Raw genomic sequence first — 14,188 nt, 5'->3', positions numbered from 1 at the left:
TTGAGTTAAACCCAATTAAAACACATGTGTTTATATAAAAAAAAACTGATTTTCCCCAGTGAATCAGGGTTAAAATTAACAGATATTATCAACGATGTACAGCAATGACTCACAATTCCAGATCTTGTCAGTAAAGCACTTGTGATATTGTAAAGTGTTATGACTCTGGATATGACAGACCGTTGCACAATAAACATTAGTTCTGTCAAGAACACACACAGGAGTTTAACACTATTGTTTTCCTTAACGCTAGTTATTTATTTACCAGATTTGGCCACAACTCTTTTTACAGTGCCTAGTCACATATTTGCCGTTCAATATTTATGTTTTAAATATCATAAGAAACTTTCAATCTTACCCTTCCTACTCTCTCTCTCTCACGCACACACACTCACAAACACACACAGACAGAGCTCCTGTTTCATCTCCTTTTTTTGCCCATGAGCTTTGTTACAGTGTTAATTTTCTCTATTAAAGCTTGAGCCGAGTAGGCCCTAACTATGACAAGTAAACCTTGCAGTGCGCTGAATGCAAAGACTTGTTTAAACTGCGAAAAGCGGACTTCCAGCAAAAAAAGTAGCCTCTTGTAAACTCTCCAAGTCATAAAATTACACCACAGTGTTTTGAAGATGTTCAAACGCTCCTTGGATCGGTGGCTGATGAAAAACTCCAGCGAAAGCCGGATGCTGCAACAAGGAAATCTCTGCTGATCTGAGACAAGTGGGGCACAGAGCCATGTTCATTCATTCAAAAACAAAAAAAAACTACATGCAAACACACAGCGATTAAACAGCGCCGACTGCACCGCCATTGTTGTTTTTTGCGGCATCTCCGGTTACATTTTGCAGTGGTGTTAATCTAGTGGAAAAGCGACCTTAATATACACAACTAATGCACGTTTACCAAAACTGAGAATCGAGAAACACAAAATAATACACATTTCTATCTTTACATTTTTTGTTGTGCAAACATGTAATGGTGAATGGACCACAGTTACATAAATAACACAAATAAAATCTAATGTTACATTAATATACATTAGACATTAAAGGGTTTCTTCCAACACCAGCACCAACAATTTTCTGACATGTTTATACTGAATAGAACCATGAGGTCCCTGATTATCATCCATCACAATCAAGAACACTTCCTTTATAAACACCAGGAAGCTTTTTATACCATTAGCTGCCATAAAACAAGTCTATAAAGGAGACTTGGCCTTTATTTCTGGGCACTGAAAGCAGGTGGATCATGGCATGCTTGGGTTTTCCTGACTGGCACGAGATCCAGACTACACACTCCCTGAGCTGGCATCAACTGGCATTCTCTATCTCCGTCCAGCAATGGGTGCTGCCCAAAAAACACACACAGACAGACAGACACACACACACACGCCAGGTGCTTACACCCACTTTCATTACCCTTATTTATGGAAAAGAACTTATGATGTACAAATTAACGGTTAGCATTTACAGGACCTTGTGAAAGAGGCCTCCTGTAGCTGAAGAGAATGAGGGCCTTTGGCCCAGCGATAGGAAGCAGATGTTGGGTAGAAGGCCCATCGTTAGGCAGTTTCCCTTTACAAGAAAAGGTGAGCTGTTAGAGAGGAAAATAAATTCACAGATAAACAGCAGAGATGGGCCCCACTGTGCTGCCAGGTGAAAGGAAGAAAAGAGGGGAAAATAATAGAAAGGACAAAGCATCAGTATTGCATAGTGCCCTCTGTTGTCCACTGGCGGAGGGTTAACTTTTATTTTGCTATGCCTTTTTAAATAAGTGCATTAGTGCTCTAATTCTTTAGCAATGTCTCTCTCTATGCTTTCCATTTGCACAAAAACTCAATCAAATCACACATCTCATGACCTTCACCACCTTGTTGGGGTCAAACAGCTCCTGATTTGTATCATTACCCCTCTCTGATATCAACAGCAGTAAAAACTTGTGATGTCATCACACCAAACAGTGCTGTATATCAAGTTGTCAAGTTTAAACAAGCTGTAATTCTAAAAAGGAGAAAAAAAAATGAAATAATTGAAACGGTTGCATCATAGAGATGAGTCAGAAGTGTGGGTTATTTTATTTTTTCTTCAGATCTAATCATTTATACTGCACCCACACAAGGGTTTTAAGCAATCTTTGCTCTTTTAGCTTTTCATATAGAAATTGCCAGAGCTCTGATTGTTGTGAGATGCATGTTAATGATGAATTAATGAGTTAATGACGAATTCAACTATCCGAATCAAGTGCATTTATAGTTAACATGTTCCATATATGTACATACGTTTTCTGATGTAACCTACTATCACTCAAAACTGTTGCATATAATAAAAACAAAGCTTTTAATATATAGAAAGAGAAACAAATACAGATGAAGCGGCATAGGAAAACTGTACACACAACAATAACCACATAAAATTCAAAGCACAATGAAATATCTCTTCTTCTACTTACACATTTAAATGTAGTCTGATATAAACTTTAAATCCTGCACTTTCAAGAGAATTCTTTGGGTTGTTTCAATAAGATATGAGTTGCATTGAATTACACCATGCTGTTATTATTGCTGTCAATAACTTAAACTTGGACTTAAACTAGGCTAAACCACTGCAGTTTCAGATGAAAGAGGGGAAAAAAGCTTTATAGACCACAAAAAGATATGTCTACAAGCTACACAGATTCAGAAATGGACCGTGAATGTGAGACCATATTACTGGAAGCTAGCCAACCATGCATACATAGGGCATAAAATGTCCATGACTGGTTTACTAGATCAATCCTGTTTATTCAAAGCCCCCCTGGGATACTACTATGGTTACTGAGCATATTGATTATTGACTATATATTAGCACCAATCACACCAATGCTGACAGATGAACTCTAAATGTATGGGTCAGTGAGACTGGTAACTCACTACAGTTGACATGTTTCATTAGCACACAATGCGTAGCGTTCACTACGGTGTACAATGATCGGCCGCATAACACAGCATTCCATATGCACCTTCCGAAGCCTAGTCAGTGCTTCGGAATCTAATCAACAAACTAATAAAGGGGCAACTAAGATCATATATTCAAAATATATCCTAAGCAGATCTAGCTAAACCCTCTGTTAACATATAAGTGACAAATTGGTCTGGACATCTATCAGCCTTGATGTCTGCTTTGTGCTAAGACTGTTACTAGCCTAGAAGTATCATCTCTACACCTTCTAACCACATTGTGCTTCCTGAACAAAGCCGTTCTTTAAAAATGCCATCAACTAAAGGTCACAATATGAGAGTCTGAAGTCTAGCTGCAAACAAAAGCTGCCTACAGTTCTTATAGCAGTTGAGAAGTGGTAAAATTGTGTCTGTATTGGCTATGTGAAAAACTTTTTCCAGCACATAATGTATTTTCACAGGATTCCTCATCTCCACATCATTTTACAATCACAATCTGTGGCATAGATTGCAAGTTTATGATGTGAAACTTTGAAAGAACTTCAGCTCCAAAAAATAATTTCTGCTTCTTCAGAAATATGCTTATGATCAGAAAAGCTGTTAAATAAAAACATGCACTGAATTTAAAAGACCTGCCCATAATGCATAAGGATGTCATAAGGATATGTAATCCCCTACAGTCTACAGATGATATAGAAAGCAAAGCCTTGCAACAGACAAATCAAGCTAAATCCACATATAGGATCAATGCGGGCGCCACAGGCTCCGGGGTCGCCCTATATTACACTGCAAACTTCATATTCACTCATTGATTTGCTTTTCAGAATAGTATATCACTAAACTCCGATGGGATCTGAGACAGAGGCAGGGGCCAGGGTCAAGCATAGCACACTCATGCGTTAGCCCCATATTGATGGCCGAGCAGAAAGAAATGACTAAATATCCAGATCAATAACTAGTTACCCCCGCGACAGGCACCCAGATGGAGATATATAAATATACATCTTTATGGCTACAGGAGCATTCATAATGAGAGGGGCTGAATGAGTGCTCCCCTTAAGCTAAACCGTTTGATTAGCGGCAGAGCAGAGGTTAGCGCTAGATGTGCTGATACAGGGGAACGAGGCTAATGCTAACACTGGAGAGTAATCGCCAAGGCCGTGCAGAGGCCATCTGTGTGACAGCAGAGCAGACCTGTACCAAAGTAAGGCCTGCTCTACTGCTGTTAATCGTGCCGTAAGCCATTTCTGATGGAGCCCAAAGCATTCCATCATCAAAACTTACGAGCTAATTTTTAAATAGACTGGAGTTTCAGTGAAACTGCAGTAGCTATAGTTATGTCCGCCAAAAAATTGCTCAATCTACTGTATGTTAACGCTTCTTGTGTTATTAGCCCTTGCAATATTGATACTGCAGAAAGCAGTAATATGCAATAGGCACATTAAAAATGTGAAAGCAGTACCTGAACAAACCACAGGTGACCTGATTTTTTTGGGCTCGTATATTGGGAGCTACAACTGCAATATTTTGTCTTGTAGGGGCCAAAATTACATGTTTGAAGTGGACTAGTGGGCAAAAAGTCATAAAAATAAAGAAGGTGGGTTTGTTTCAAATTGAGTTTTGATAAAATATTAGTAAAATTCATTCATTAATTGTCAAGGTCACAATGGGTACAGAGCTTACAAAGATTCACTGGGGGCAAAGTATGAACACACCCTGCAGGGGGCTATTAGTAAAACGATGCAAAATTTTTTTTTTTAAATAGAATAAAACAAATATTGCTGTTTATTAATATTATTCAAATTAAGTGGAACCAGCTTGGTAAGTGATAATGACTCAATAATTTGATACACTTTGGTTAAAAAAGAAAAACAAACTGAATGCTTGAAAATCTGCTTTATTCCATCAAATTAGGCTTTTGTAAAATATCATACAATATATTTTTACAAATGCATTTTGTAACTCTTAACAGCTGCGCTTACGTTATATATGTAAAGGATGTGCTATGTCCATTCTTAAAGCACAGCTGAAATCTGCATGTTCTAATGACATTTGACACCTGGCAACCCTTAGTAAGACTCAGCGTATCCTTATTTACAGCAAAAGGTCATAATCAAAGACAGCAGGTCTCTCATTACTTAAGCTCAGTGTCCAACACAGCCATTAAAAAGGCAGGAGTCCCGATAATGCTGAACGTCTTAATTAAACGAACCTTATTGCTTTTAGTTAATCACCGTATCCTATTACCTTCCCAACCCCCATGTTTTCTCTCCAAATCAAAGCATCCCAACTGAGGACCATTATGAGACCTACCCTGCTGAGACCCTCGCCATCAGGCTCCCACTAGTGCCCTAAATCAGGAGTGTGTGGTTGGGTGGGTTCATAGCGGGACTTGGCTAAGGCCTGTGTGGCTAAGAGGACGCAGTGAGATGTAGCTAGAGGCTAGTGGCAGGATTGACAAGTCGTTGTGGCAAGTAATGTCCATGTGGATTAGCGGTATGATGGCCTGATCAATACTCGCTGCTCCAGCCATTAGGAATGCAGCAGGAAGTGGCCCCCCACGGTAATAAAGCAGGGTGTCAGTCTGCTACTTCATTTGCTGCCTCCATTAGTGTAATGGTATCATTATCAGCTGGGGCAGTATTTTCTAACTCCCCCAACTGCCTTGTTTCTCCCACTCTCTCTCTTTTATGGACACCATCCTGATGAAGTCAGGGGCGACTGAGCATTTACCTCCCTCACTCTTACTTTCTTTCCCCCTTCTTCTCTCTCCATTTTCAATGCCTCGTTTTCATCGCCCCACATATCCCGCAAATGTAACTCCGGTCCCACCACGGCCAGTCTTATGTATTCCTGAGTGCACTTTATGTCAACACCCCACACTATTTCTCCATTATAGAGTCGTTAATAGAGGCCGGCCACGTGTCAGGTAGCGGAGAAAGAGGACGGAAAGGAAACAGGGAAGAAAGCTGCTGATTAGGCCGAAAGTGACACCACTTCCCACTAAAACATTGGCTCCGACATGACAGCGCCTGGACATTAGCACCCATAAATCATTAGTCTTACACTTATTTACAGGGAACCATTTTGCGAAGGTGGGGAGGGGAGGGGATGAGGGGAATCGATTAACCAAAGACGGGCTGTGTGGTCACATAATCAGCCTGTAGCTGTAGCTAGTTGTTAATTTAACAGAACTGCCAAGGGGAACACAAACCATTTTAATGAGTGTTTAGGAATTAAACAGCCTAAACAGCTTGCTCCGGCAAACACACGAGCCCAGAAAACCAATGAGCCAAAGCCACTTCGAATGATAGGCAAAAAAGGAGGAAAAAAGGTTCAGAACATCTGGCAACCCTCTGCTGTCATTACTTACGTTCTATTTGGGGAGAGAGTGGGGGGGAAAGGCCTTTATCTCTTTCCTGATTCCTTTTTTTTCTTATTAATGCTCTTTTTAGTGTGTCAGAAGCATATTTCATCACCGGACGAGGGTTATCCTGTCAACAGAACATCAAGCAGCCATAAGACAACGTGTCAAAAGAAACACAAGGACCGCATGAGGGAGTTACAAGTGTGAAGTTATAAAGCGTGTTCAACAGATGGAGGAACAGGCTTTTCTCAGCCATATTTTTTCGAGAAAAACACAGACCCACTCAAACAAATCCGTACATACAACAGCTTGTCCAATAAATTGAACAGTATTTATGGTTAAACGCTTTAATTGAGCCCACACAGTTGGTTTCACTTAGGCTACGTTAAAAAGGGGGCAACTTTTACTTTAGTCGTCTTAGATCAAATAATAACACTGACATTTGTTCTATGAGCAGAGGGCTTTGTAAGGGCATTTCTTAAGGCATGAGGTCATTCTTTAATAGTCTGTTATCCAACAACGTAGCACTTTTATAGTACAGGATGATAATCAGAATGGGCTTTTTCATCATGCACATGCCCCACATATGGTTAGGAAATCCTTGGCAAAGCTCAAGAGAGGACAAGGCATTTTTAAAGACAAAAATAAAATAAAAACCAGCTTTAAAGATAAATCACCCGCAGCCTCTTTTGTGACAAGAGAAAGGACACATCAGTCCACATCCAATGACGAGGCATAACTGCAAACATGTCCTGTATTAATAACTACAGATTATGTCCTCACTTATTAATGATTATGATAAAGTAGTCCAGATTTTCACTGTAACAAGCCACAGACATAAACAATTTCAGTAATCTGCGGTTTTCCAGCCACAGGTTTCTCAGAGTTCCTTCTGCATTATTCTTATATTCAGCAGAAATTCAAGCTGCGTAACATGTCACTAGTGAGTCATTATAGCTATACTGGCCTTTATACTGTGCTCTGATCTCAAAATCACTCATTTACAGTACTGGGAGCATCATGACCAAACATATACATTTCCAATGGGTGCTACTAAGAGGATTTGATGACATCAGACAATCCCTCAGCACATACGTTAAGATGCATCGCAATTAAAGTGAGAGAGCGAGAGCGAGGGAGAGAGAGCCCTGATGTAGGGCTTTGAAGAGGAATTCCACCACTTTTTAAATGATATCATTCAGACATGTTTGATGGCAGGTATAAAGAAACTAATCAACTCAGAATTGTTCACAGTTGTGGTGATAAGAAGCAGATGTTCCAACTGTTGAATGCCTCTTCAAGCTGTATGGGGCCATGTTATTTTATTTATGCTGCACAGGTCTTAAAACACTTCTTCATTATTATGGTTGGGAATCACAGGGATACTTTGCACACGATACTGATGAGATTACAATATTGGGATACTGTGATACTCTATATAATGCAAGACAATTCTCTATGATACATCACAATGTCTGTGTAACTGACGATAAAATAATCTTAAATTGGCAGGAATTATGTATTATGTATACACAAAATCAGCAGGAGACAATGTACAACAGTACTCAGCTAAGCCTCATGCTTTAACACACATACCATGACTGCAACTTGTCCATGTCTAAGTGGGTCATCATTCCAAAGTAAAATAGCCATAAACTGTCAGAAAGCTGGTGGTGGTGGCAGCTGTGCATGTTCGTTGTGTTGTTTGTGTACTTTATTTTAACCAGACAAGGCAAGCAAATCTTTGTCCATTTAGTTTGTGCCTTCAATGTCGTTAAAGCCAAAGTGAGTCCAGACTTTCACCTTGAAAGACGATTGTGCCTGTATGAGTTTGGTTCTTCTTCACCACAGCCTATTCTTCTGATTGGCCAAATTAGTGACTCTGGTAAGTCAAATCGGAGGAGGAATCTGTGCAGAACACCTGTATGTTTCATTAAAATAATCGATATTTGGCACCAGTGTACATGAGACACATCACAAAAGAAAAGTATATGATGTTTCAAAGTATCGATATTTTGACCTAATGAAAACATTAGGTTTCAATGCATAAGTCAAAAGATTAAGCACTCTAAACCACTTGAAGGATTTCCCCTTTAAGGCCTCTTTGCTTGTCTATCTTTTTGTCAGTGTGTCCATCTGCCTGTCTGCCTAAAAACCAGCTGCTGTGACTACTCTGTGAGCCAGTGGCACATCTGGTCTCCAAAGCTCTTTTTAATAAACAGGAGGAACCACGTCCTACATAGTTTCACCGCTGTCAGACATGATCCAAACATATGTGCCATTAGAGACCAGGGCTGAAAAACAGAAAGGCACAGACAAACAGACAGACCGACCCAAAGAACACAACAAGAAGGTCATAAAAAATTCAGCCACTGAGGATTTTATATTGTAAACTAATCATTTGGGCCTATGTCCCCCCCATGTCATGACAGGAAATTCAGAATCCTCTCCAGCAAATAAAAGTATCTGAGGCAAGTTGTGTTATCAGCAGTTGGTTTGTGTATATTTATATTCAATTGATAGAAATCTATCTAAAATCATAACTACAAAAGCTGAATAAATAATCAAGGACGTTTAGCGGCCACAGGTGGTTTTTATAAATTTTCATAAAAATGATTATGCTCAGATAGCAATGCCTATTTGTAATTTCCAGAAATAATATAGGCTATGAAGGATATATTAGGATGGTCATTTAACTTCTACTCTTCCACGTACACATAAAGCAGTACTTCATAATTTAAATATTAGTTAAATAGTGCTTAATTAGTCATTTAATGTGTTTACGTGGTTCACAACCTTCACCTATTCCTCAATGCTCAGGACCCCCAGGACGACCCTAAAGCAGGTATGATTTAGGTGGTGGATCATTCTCAGCGCTGCAGTGACGCTGATGTAGCGTTGGTGTGTTAGCGTGTTTTTATATTGGCACGACTACAGTTTTACACACTGTCCAGTCTAACACACATACCTATTGTGTTGACTGACCTTGTAGATATAAAATCAGAGACAGTAGAGACAGTTGTGTTAGTCTACATCTAGCACTTCATCAGAGGTCACAGGACGCTGTTGGCAAAATATTTTGGAATGGTGGACTATTCTTAACCCAGCAGTGACACTGAGGTTTTTAAAAAATCCAGCAGCACTGCTGTGTCTGATCCAATCATACCAGCACAAAACACACTCACATCACCACCAGGTCACTGTCTTGGTGAAAATGTTCCACCACCCAAATCATACCTTCTCTCTGCTGGTCCTGTGTGGGAAAGGGGATAAAAAAAGTATGCAGAACATCTATGTTAATGGACAATGCGTGTAGAAATAATGATGTTGTTTTAATAGTATGGCTGATGGGGCCTGGTTCTGCAACATGATTTTATAAAGAACCAGGATAAAGATAATGGCTCTTTATCTCAAACCCTGCTCCATGCCACAAGTATTACTGTTTTAAGACTTCAGAAAGAATAATTATTGCTTCAATACATTACATATAATAAGCATTTATAGCACTTGGCAGAAACTTTCATTCAGGGTGCCCTAAAATCTTATGAGGTAGGCTAACGCAGCACAAGCAGTCATTCATAAGTGGGATGTTCCTGCATAAACTGGAAATTAATCCCTATATTCTTCTACGTAGAGGACAGGGCTGTTACTCATAACTCATATGTGTCAATCATAACTAAATCACCAAAACAATGGCATGGTAGATGGGTGGAGAGATAAATGTGAGGCTTAAAATGACTTTTGTCCATATAAATGTGTTCTTTTAACAGATTAACTGTGTGATCATTTACGTCTATCTGGAGAAAGACGTGAAAATGTAATTTGCATTGCTCATATTCAATTATATCCAAAACATATCTAAAATGACAGCAACATTATGAGACAATTTTCTGCTCCAAGGCACTGCATTTGTTAGCAATGTTATCATTCTATCACACTTTCTGCTAATAACTAATCACACCATTATTAGAAAATGTGTGGCAGATGAATTACACCGGAACCTGATTTTTTTTTATTCAGAATAACTTTCTCCACTGTTACGATTCAATACTGAAGAGAGCCACCCTTGCATCCTATCAGTCTAGTGACAACAGAAAGCCACAGAAAAGTTTCTGTCAGAGGCACATATTAAAATGGCGTGATGTTTTACCAGAACAAATTAATAATAATTAAAAACAATGTAATTATTAATGATTAGTTTATAATATAGTGTGATGAGTAATACAACATGCTACATGTAGGTACTGTTGGGATTATACGGTTATTTTGAATAAGTAGATTGCTTTGCTGCCAAAGAATATACATATCTTGCTTGCTTGCTTAGGAAAGGTCAATTCTCATATCAAAAGGACATGAACTCAGTCACAGGATAAAACGACATGAACCCAGTCACAAAGTGAAAATAGGAAACTCCCCAAGGGCACTGTTTATCCATAGAGATTATGTCCAAACGGTTGGCAAAAATGCAAAACAGTAATAACGTCCTGAGTAGAAAATATGCAGACATAATGAAATAAAATATTGAGAATTACAGGTTATCTATAGAGGAAGTCAAGGGAGGATATATCTGTGTGTGTAACAACTGCCTGTCAGATCTCACTCGCACTGCGCTGTGAAGTGACATCTCCAGAGATCTCTGTCCATTAAAGGTTTGAAGAGTGCACCCACTGTCTCCAGTCTTTCTTCCACGCATCAAAAAGAATACGCTGCGACAGTACTCAAAGTGTAATTTCGGTTTATCTGCTAAGTTTGATATTATGGAAAACATAAAAACAATTTTGTGGCAATAATTTGTGACACTTTAGTTTTTATCATTTTTTACACTAATATTATATATATATGTAACATTTAGTTTGTCCAGTGGCACCCTTAATATAATAGAAAATGTAAAATTCAAAGGCTGAAAGTAGAAGAATGCATTTCCAATAGGAAAGTTTATAATAAAATTATTATACAAGATTAAATAATATGCAACACAGATAACACACTTGAACTCTATATCTAAATGACAGTGATTTTTAGGGTCCTGTACGTTATGATTTATATAGACTAAAAACCTGTTTTATGAAGTCCAAGTTATAAACTAAAATAAAACTGAAAAATAATAACTGACAAAACACTCACCAATCACTGCTTACCCACTGTCTCTAAACTTCCAAAAAGAAAGTCACAGAATCCTCAGTATTAACCTGCAGTGAGAATGGCAGTAAACTAGTCTATTAGGCTACAAGATGGTAAACTGATGGAAACATCAATTTAAATTTCAGTCTGATATTATAAATGGTGGTGATGATTTTATGTAATTTCTGAAAGTGAACGCTGGGGATTAAACTCTCTAAACAGCTAAAGCTCAGTACAATTGTACATAACATAGACTATATTTGCAAACAAGCAGTCTAATGATAAATAACTTCAAAGAACAATATTTAGGTCGCTAGCTAAGTTAGCATGCTTAGCATAGCTGTTGGCATTGTTGGCAACTCAATATTTGAGTGCCATGAAACAGGGCAGTAGTGGTTACTACTGTGACCAAAAACAAAAAATTTTTAGAAGACAATAACAATGCATTTGTATGCATGCAACATGCAGCAAAAGCAAGGGTTTGCCCTGAAAGCAATATCTCAGCAGTGACTTAGTTCAACCGTTCCTTTTTTGTAGATGGCATTTGTTCAATGTATTTTTTATAATTATAATTATAGGTATTATAATTATTATTGCCCCCTCCAGGGTTTATTCCCAACTTGCGCCCAATGATTCCAGGTAGGCTCTGGAACCACCGCGACCCTGAACTGGATAAGCGCTTACAGATAACGAATGAATGAATTAATTAAGTATTATTATTATTATTAGTAGTAGTAGTAGTAGTAGTAGTATGTATTTTGTTTTTAATCCACTGGCTAAACTGGATTGGACACTCCTGGTCTAGGCCAACATTACATGTTGAAGGATGAAAATAATAACAAATATATCTATTTACTTCAAAAAATTATTGCTAACCTCCAGAAGTCTTTCAAGACAACTGATATAAACCTGCATAAGACTTAGTTGTTACTGTTTAATAATTATTTTTTTAAGCATCAAGTTGTCAATTGTGGATGCAGATTATGTCCTAAAATCAGAAAAGAAGCTGTAGGACCAGAAGGTTTCTGGTTCGATCCCATGCTCCAGCATGAAAAATGGAGGTGAGGGGAGTGAAGGAACAGCTCCTTTTTCAACATTCACAGCAGAATTATCCTTGAGTGGGGGACCTAAACTCCAACTGTTTCCCAGCTGCCAATGTAGCAGCCCACTGCTCTGGATGTGTGTGTATTCACTGCCCCTAGTCACTAGAGTGTGTGTGTGTGTGTGTGTGTGTACTGCCATATGTTGGTAGATTGCAGAGTCTAAAATTCCTTGTACTGATGTACAAATATACTTTTCACATATGTGTCATTGATGCTACTTTAGTCCATTTCAAAATGTTATTACAACTGAAGCTTGTCAAAATAGGCTTTTCAAATTCTTAACATAAGTTAAAGTCAGCTGTAATGAAAGTTTAATGTAGCCTTGTTAAGCATCACCTAATAAACTATTTTATAAGTGTCATTAGGTGTCATAGTTTCAAAACACTTTAAAGAAGCTCCACATATTCTAAAGACTGTTGTCAAAGTTCTTATATCTGAGCCAAAGTCTATAACTTATAATTACAGCGATATACAGCATAATGCTCTAAATATATTACTTTTTAATATGACTCCATTTTATTTATTTATTTATTTGTCCCTCAGACCAATACAAACACTGCACTTTTGGCACCCAATGAGAAAACGTCTACACACCCGTGTTGAAGCCCTATTTGTTGACGTTTTTGGGAGGTAAACAAATATGTCTTGCATATGGTCAGGTGGAATTTAAAGATAAAAGAGGACTACTTGTTCCAAAAGCTACAAAAAATAATTAATCTCAAGGCTTGTGACTATGAGCAGACAGTCACTGTGTCATAAACACAAGCTGGCAGTCCTCTAAGTGGGCTGTAAGGCTTTCATCTGTGAATTTCATTCATTGTCACGATTTCTGCAGGGACTAGGCTAGACTTTCAGATCTTCCTCAGGGTAAACAATATTCATCCGCATAAGTAGTTAATGACAGCGGCGAAGTAAACAATCACACGGCGCAGTTTAACGCAGGACATCATTCAGCGCACTGTTATATATGAACGACGAGACAATTATGATATAAATGATAACCAGAATGTATGGGAAACGGCAGCGTGTGGAAGAGGACACTCAGAGCTCTGCACACAACGACACAGCGCATGCAACACGGGTCTGAGCACACAGGCGCGCGCCCCAGACACAGAGCAACGGCCAGCCGCGCGGGGCCAACGGACAGAAAACTGCAAGCGATACCTTTCTCCTCTTTTCCCTCTCACTGTCATCCGATCTTTTCATGTTCCTCAAGTACTGTTTACACTGCCTCGATTTCATTATGCGCCGGCGTGGGAGATGTAGTCTATCATCGCTTCCTCGACCTTCCTAAACAGTGTTTCTACTCTGTTAAAAACACCCCCTTTCCACTGAACAGTTACGAACATCACATACACTTCTACACTGTGCTCGGATTTCAATTTTGGTACGGTTAAAGTTTCAACATCCCCTCGTGGTCTTTGCTTGTGTACTACATTTCCCAGAAGTCTCCGCGTCAGGAACAAGCGACGCTTGAAATTTGACACAAGACGGAAGTGGCGAATGCTGCACATGAGGCTGCGCTGAACTGTAAATCTTAACAAGGATGAAGAAAGTGATATCGGACCAAAACGACAGAATAAAGAAGAAAAATGTTCTTTAGTGTAGTATATAAGAAAAACAACTAATGCTAACTAAAAGAAGTTATATTAATGTGTT

The 14,188-nt window shown here is 38.7% G+C and overlaps 1 protein-coding gene across 4 annotated transcripts in view; it reads right to left on the bottom strand.

Annotated features, from left to right (window-relative positions):
• Positions 1-13,859, bottom strand: part of LOC136678730 (alpha-ketoglutarate-dependent dioxygenase FTO-like) — a 183,272-nt gene extending 169,413 nt beyond the window's left edge. For all 4 annotated transcript variants that reach the window (XR_010796491.1, XM_066656844.1, XM_066656845.1 and 1 more), the window contains exon 1: positions 13,694-13,859. Coding sequence is in view for 3 of the 4 variants with exons in the window: in XM_066656844.1 (XP_066512941.1) it covers positions 13,694-13,771 (78 nt within the window). In the remaining variant the exon portion in view is untranslated. The remainder of the gene's footprint in view (positions 1-13,693) is intronic.
• Between the last annotated feature and the right edge of the window lie 329 nt (positions 13,860-14,188).

Source organism: Hoplias malabaricus, chromosome Y (genome assembly GCF_029633855.1).
Source record: "Hoplias malabaricus isolate fHopMal1 chromosome Y, fHopMal1.hap1, whole genome shotgun sequence".
NCBI lineage: Eukaryota > Metazoa > Chordata > Actinopteri > Characiformes > Erythrinidae > Hoplias > Hoplias malabaricus.
Note: the sequence above shows the minus strand (reverse complement) of the source record. Positions and strands in the feature narration are given on the sequence as shown.